Genomic DNA, 6935 nt, shown 5'->3' on the forward strand with positions numbered 1-6935 from the left:
TACCTAGTAGACAGAATCACAGAGGCTTGGTTTTGCGGTTCTCAAAACTGAATTTGTGTCTGCAGAGATAACATGACACTTCTTCACAACAAAAATGTTATAAAATAAACATACAGAGTTGAGGAAAAATACCTTAATCCCATTGCTCCTTTGCATCAACCCGTTACCTCTTAAGTGCTAAATTTCAAGAAGTTAAATGAATAGATAATTGATCGGTGTGGAATGGACCTGCACAAGGAACTGAGTGTGAGGCGGGTGGGGCAAGTAGTAAAAATGATAGTGAAACCTTTTGAGCAGTATTCTCCACAAGTCTTGGGATCTTTGTGTGTATCGCTCATATTTATCATATTATTCTCTTCCTGGAGGAGAAAACTTATAATGGCAGCAGGCTGTAAAAGAGACCCAGTTGGGAATATTTTAATGAAGTTCCTCTACCTATGGGTAAGGCTGGCATGTTCGCAAGAGGCAAACACTGCAACAAAGAAATGCAAGGCCTGGTGGCCCAAACGAAACAGCATCATGAGAAGTGCTGTTTACGTAGAAAACCATGATTTAAATATAGTCTTACTGACTAGTGACTGAAATTGTGAAAATCTAGTCTTACTGACTAGTGATTGAAATCATTATTTCAATCGCTTTGCTTTAAATCAAATCTACTCTGGCCTGTAGGCAGGGTTATGGTTTCATGCCTTTTGTTTAGGTATTAGTATGCTTTCGAAGATGGTACTAGAAGTCCAACAGATGTAAAATTTAATTAAATTATTGTTTCTAAATAATGCATGTCTGATGCCATTATCCGAAGACACTTTTACAGTTTGGTATGTTTCCAAATTAAAAAATCTCCAGGCAGAACCAGGTACCTGCCAGGTCATTAAAGTCAAGGAAATTTGTCAAGAGCTGCTGCAGCAAATATGTAACATAGCAATTGATTAAGCACTTACAGAGTTCTTGGAGTTCAAGCATGGTGTAGTAGTTAAGAGCGGTGGTTTGGAGGGGTGGAATCTGATCTGGAGAACCGGGTTGGTTTCCCCACTCCTACAAATGAAGCCAGCTGGGTGACCTTGGGCTAGTCACATCTCTTAGAGTTCTCTCAGCCCCACTCACCTCACAGGGTGTCTGTTGGGGGGAGGGGAAGGGAAGGTGATTGTAAGCCGATTTGATTCTTCCTTAAGTGGTAGAGAGAATCGGCATATAAAAACCAACTCTTTTTCTTGTTGTTTATGCTGGGGCATTGGGGGTTCCCAGTCTAGCCTTCTCTACCCACCCCCCATTTGGCACTGGGTCAGCATAGTGATGCTGTTGTATACCTCTCCCTTGTTGGCTGCTGTTGTACAATGGCTGAACTGGTCCATCTTCTGCATGTTCATGTTTGGATCCCGCCATGAATCCATCCTGCTTGCTCCAAAGGGCAACTAAGTATCAGGATGAACTCATTTTTCCACTAGACAGTAACAAACCATGCGGGATCCCTTTTGGGCATAAATAACTGCTGTTCTGTAAATGGCAAGTGTGCTTATAATACAGTCTCAGTGTGCTTATAATACAGAGGCCATATATATCTTTCAGGTCGCAGGTTTGACGGGTGGCAAACCACAGCTTATGTTGTCCCAAGTTGGTCCGCAGATCTCATTTTGCCTCTTTACCTCTGACTATGGCAATCTCAGTGTTTTTTCCTAGGGAACTGCAAATCTTTTTTTCCCCCCTTAACCTTGCTAGAGGAATAATGAGAGGCAATTACGGAGTGGCTAACCTCTAGCAATTGAGGTGTGTGAGATCTCCACTCGAGAGAAGTACAGAGGAAGAACCTGAAGCACTCTGATGTCCTCGAGAATTCAGATTTGACTTACCACATATGTTTTCCAACCTTTTTTGACTGTAAAAGAGGACCCCCTTCTTCCATACCCACCAGAAGAAAAGCTAGTAGATCCAATCCCAGAATTTCAGCTGGTGGATCCAGCTCAGAAAATAGCGCCTGCTCTGTCTACAGGATCCTTTCTCTGAACAATTTTCATTCAGAATAACAGGTACTTTCAGGCAACTTTGTTCCAGTTAGAGGTCCCTCTCTCAGCCTTGGGTGGGGTTGGAAATCTCCATTGCTCGTTTTATCTGCCATATAGGCTTTCCCTTTAATTTGACTTTCCCTGTTTAATATAAAATCCTGATAAGTTCCAGCCTGCATAAATCCACCTTAGCAAATAAAATATTGAGTCACTGAGATTGCAGTCCTGCCTTCAGTGATGGACACAACTAAAATAATGGGACCTGGGCTTAAGTGTGCAGTGGAGTGTGACACAGACACTCGAGGGTTTGTCTCCCTTCTATGCTTTTTTGGCTATATAAGTATAACTTACCCCATCCTCAAATTTGGCTAACTGCCCCAGACAGTCTGGAGCCTGATTACTTTGTCTGAGATTGCCTTGATATTGTGTTACCTGGTACAATACATTTATTTTCGAAGGCTTTCACGGTCAGAGTTCATCGGTTCTTGTAGGCTATCCAGGTTGTGTGACCGTGGTCTTGGTATTTTCTTTCCTGACGTTTCACCAGCAGCTGTGGCAGGCATCTTCAGAGGAGTAACTCTGTCCTTCAGTGTTACTCTGAAGATGCCTGCCACAGCTGCTGGCGAAACGTCAGGAAAGAAAATACCAAGACCACGGTCACACAACCCGGATAGCCTACAAGAACCGATGAATAAATTTATTTATTTGGAAGACTCTCCCCCCCCCCCACATCCTCTTTTCATAGAGACTCAAATTCAAATTCAAAAACCTTTATTGGCATAACAAATCGTACAAGATATTCATAGAGACTCGAAGCAGCTTGCAATAAATAAGGCATTTCTGATGTAAACTGATAACTCAGGGGCTCATCATATTCTTAGGCTGGTTTGTCTTAAGAATACTCCTTCTTTCTGTACAGGTTCAACTGCATGTGACTATTCCCCCGAGTCCACCACAGGGATATACTGCCATTGTAAGGCTCCTCGGGAGCTCCAGTTTTGCCCCCTTTCAACAGTGTCCTGACCCTGACCTGGCTAGCCCAGGCTAGCCCATTTTAGTCAGCTCTCAGAAGCTAAGCAGGATGAGCCTTGGTTAGTATTCGGATGGGGGACCACCAAAGAAGTCCAGGGTTGCTATACAGAGGCAGGCAATAGCAAACTACCTGTGAATGTCTCTTGCCTTGAAAACCCTACAAGGTTGCCATAAGTTGATTACTTGATAGCCAAAAAAAGTTTCTTTTATTCCCTTCATCCTGAGGACAACGTTTTATTTCTTTCCTCTGACAACCATTCATTTAAACATCTGCTGTTATCATTTAACTAAAGACCTTCACTACTCTTGAAGCAGAGGGAGGGGCCATGGTAGAGCAGCTGCTTGGCATGTGGAAGGTCCCAGGTTTAATCCCCAGCATCTCCAGTTAAAGGGACTAGACCCTGGAGAGCTGCTGCTGGTCTAAGTAGACAATACTGACTTCAATGGACCAAGGGTCGTCTGATTCAGTATAAGGCAGCTTCATGTGTGTTACTTTTGTGCAAGGGGAGTGGACCTAAGAGGGAAAAAAATTATAAGCTGGGCTTTGGCTATCAGCCCCCATCCCAATAGCCTGGCCTTTGCTGCCACATCAAGCAGGGAACTCCCATGCTCTTTCCCTTCTTGCAGTTTTGCGCCTCCACCTTGACAGAAGGTGTTGAATGCTGTAGCTTCTGAAAAGAGTAAGAGTCAGAACAAGCTGCTCACACATTAACACAGGAAGCTGCCTTATACTGAGTCAAACCTCTGGTCTATCAAGGAGAATATTATCTACTTTGACCGGCAGTTGCTCTTGGGATCTCTGGTACAGGACTTTTGCATCACCTTACTACCTGATTCTTTTAACTGCAGGTGCTAGGGATTGAACCTGATACCTTTTGTCGAAGGCTTTCACGGTCAGAGTTCATCGGTTCATGTAGGTTATCCGGGCTGTGTGACCGTGGTCTTGGTATTTTCTTTCCTGACATTTCGGCAGCAGCTGTGGCAGGCATCTTCAGAGGAGTAACACTGAAGGACAGTGTCTCTCAGTGTCAAGTGTGTTGGAAGAGTAATATATATAGTCAGCAGCTAAAACCCAACCCCCTTCTGACTATATATATTACTCTTCCAACACACTTGACACTGAGAGACACTGTCCTTCAGCGTTACTGCTCTGAAGATGCCTGCCACAGCTGCTGGCGAAACGTCAGGAAAGAAAATACCAAGACCACGGTCACACAGCATGGATAACCTACATGAACTGATACCTTTTGCATGCAAAACAGATATTCTACCACTGAGCTAAATCTCCTCCCTCTTGTTTTTGTCTCTCAGGCAGATGAGAGAAGACAGGCAGCCGCACACACACAACAGAACAGCCTTCCTGATTGTGTCAGGAAGTATCCACTGTCTTTCAAATTTTTGAGAAATTTTGTGAGAAGGAATTCTTAAGGGCGCTTTTTGGTTGGTTCTTAAAATCTAGGCGGGTTTTCCAGCAGTTGTTAACGAATGATTGTGGTTTTGGCCTTTGGATGCTGTTCTTTTGTTGTTTTGTAACTTAATGGTTTTTCGACATCACTCTAAGCTGGTTTCAGTCCTTTGCTGGAGAAAGGTGAATTTAACGTAAAATAAATAAATAATAAACCGGCTGGTCCATGGCCTCACAGTCTTGTAACAACTCTGCGTGACAGGCTGGACGGAAAGAGAGAGGCGTGGAGAGGCCAGAGATCTCCTGTGGCAGTTCTGTGAATCACGGCTCACTGGCCTGCCTCTTTATTATTATTATTATTTTTGTATAAGAACGACAACATATTTTCATTGTAAAGAGCCTTGGTGTAAAGTTGTAGACTTGGTGTAATGGAGTAGATCTGTAATCTGTTGCAGCACATATAAAGCAGAAGTCTTGTAGCATAAAAACTCCTTAGTCTGCAAGGAGTGACAGGACCCCCATTTATTTCTCTTTAACGTTTCTCTCTGTCCTGCATTGATTATCTTTCTCCCATTAAAATTTAGATTTCCCAAAGCCGCTGTGACTCAGCAATGGACCTCAAGCGAGTGAAGGATTACATCTATTGGCTGTATTACCAGTATCTCCTGATCTCCTGCAGCTATGTCCTGGAGCCCTGGGAACAATCTATGTTCCACACGATCACGATTACAGTGGTTGCAATGGTGGTGTACACTGCTTACATCTTCGTCCCCATCCACGTCCGCCTGGCTTTTGAGTTCTTCTCACGGATGTTTGGAAGCCAGCCTGAAAGTACTGTTTCGCTCATGGACTGAACCTGCCGGCACGAAAAGCAACTTTTGCATCCCGTAAAAAAAAAAAGTAGTCTTCCTCATCTTTGTCGCCTTTATGTGTGGAAAGCCATTCTGAAAGACAGATTTGTGTTTGTTTGCCCGCAAATGCCACTTCCACTTAACCAATAGGGGCTATTGTTGACCTGCCTATGGGCTGGCTAGCTTCCCTTAAAATTCAGTGACACTTTCTATCCTGAATAAGTAACACGACACTTCTGGACTGGGTTGCTTTGCTAAATCCATAGGGATTGCATCCACATATGGCGGGTCTCCCGTCTAATGCCTTGAAAATCTCTTTCCCTTATCCCATTTCTTTATCCTTAGGCTTGCATGCCTTTTGCTGCATTATTTCGCACCCTTCTTTTGTAGGGCAATCCTAAGCAATGTTACACCATTGAAACCAATGGACTGTTAAGGGTGAAATTCTGCTGCGCATTATTAATGATCATGTTCACTTTCAGTAGCATCCAGATCTTTGAATGTATTTGTGAAGGTGTAAATGGAACCCAGTCACCATTAGTATGTTTTAGAATCATAGAGTTGGAAGGGACCACCAGGGTCATCTCGTCCACCCCCCTGCACAATGCAGGAAATTCACAACTACCTCCCCCACACACACCCCAGTGACCTCTACTCCATGCCCAGAAGGTGGCCAAGATGCCCTCCCTCTCATCATCTGCCTAAAGTCATAGAATCAGCATTGCTGACAGATGGCCATCTAGCCTCTGCTTAAAAACCTTCAGGGAAGGAGCACTTACCACCTCCCAAGGAAGCCTGTTTCACTGAGGAACCACTCTAACTGTTAGAAAATTCTTCCTAATGTCTAGATGGAAACCCTTTTAAGTTCAACCCGTTGGTTCTGGTCCGACCTTCTGGGACAACAGAAAATAACTCGGCACCATCCTCCATATGATAGCCCTTCAAATAAACTTAAAACTTAAAAACTTTCCTTATAAAAATAATGCCTTGTTCTTTTTATACTTGTCACCAATGGTGACAAGCCTACAGATAAGCATCTATAAAAGGTTCTTGTAGGTTATCCGGGCTGTGTAACCGTGGTCTTGGAATTTTCTTTCCTGACGTTTCGCCAGCAACTGTGGCAGGCATCTTCAGAGTAGTAACACTGAAGGACACTGTCCTTCAGTGTTACTACTCTGAAGATGCCTGCCACAGTTGCTGGCGAAACGTCAGGAAAGAAAATTCCAAGACCACGGTTACACAGCCCGGATAACCTACAAGAACCAATGAACTCTGACCGTGAAAGCCTTCGACAATATCTATAAAAGGCTTCCGAATATCTAAAATTATGTCCATGTGCAATTGTCCTTTATGTGCCATATGTTTAAATGTTGATAAGGTTGTAAAGCCCTCAATCCACTGGATTAGTGGAGGTGGGCGTTTATCTCCCCAATGTTTTAATATGAGCCCTGACCAAAGTGAGGGCATGGAGGGCATTTTTGTTGACCATCAGCTAGTCTCCAGGAGACAGGCAAGTAGTTTTAAAGTACATAATCATCCTCAAAAATCAATGAATATTCTAATACAAAGTTGCCATGAGCAATTATTTCCTCCCCAAAAGACCAAATAACTGGACAGGCCCAAAGCATACGTTTAAGAAACACATCT

The 6935-nt window shown here is 43.5% G+C and overlaps 1 protein-coding gene across 1 annotated transcript; it reads left to right on the forward strand.

Moving 5' to 3' along the window:
• Positions 1 to 5022: 5022 nt before the first annotated feature.
• Positions 5023 to 5304, forward strand: SPTSSB (serine palmitoyltransferase small subunit B). The gene has a single exon (XM_056850216.1). It carries the CDS (start codon positions 5049 to 5051, stop codon positions 5289 to 5291), a length of 243 nt encoding a protein of 80 aa, XP_056706194.1. The 5' UTR covers positions 5023 to 5048; the 3' UTR covers positions 5292 to 5304.
• Positions 5305 to 6935: the final 1631 nt, after the last annotated feature.

This window comes from Euleptes europaea, chromosome 5, assembly GCF_029931775.1.
Source record: "Euleptes europaea isolate rEulEur1 chromosome 5, rEulEur1.hap1, whole genome shotgun sequence".
NCBI lineage: Eukaryota > Metazoa > Chordata > Lepidosauria > Squamata > Sphaerodactylidae > Euleptes > Euleptes europaea.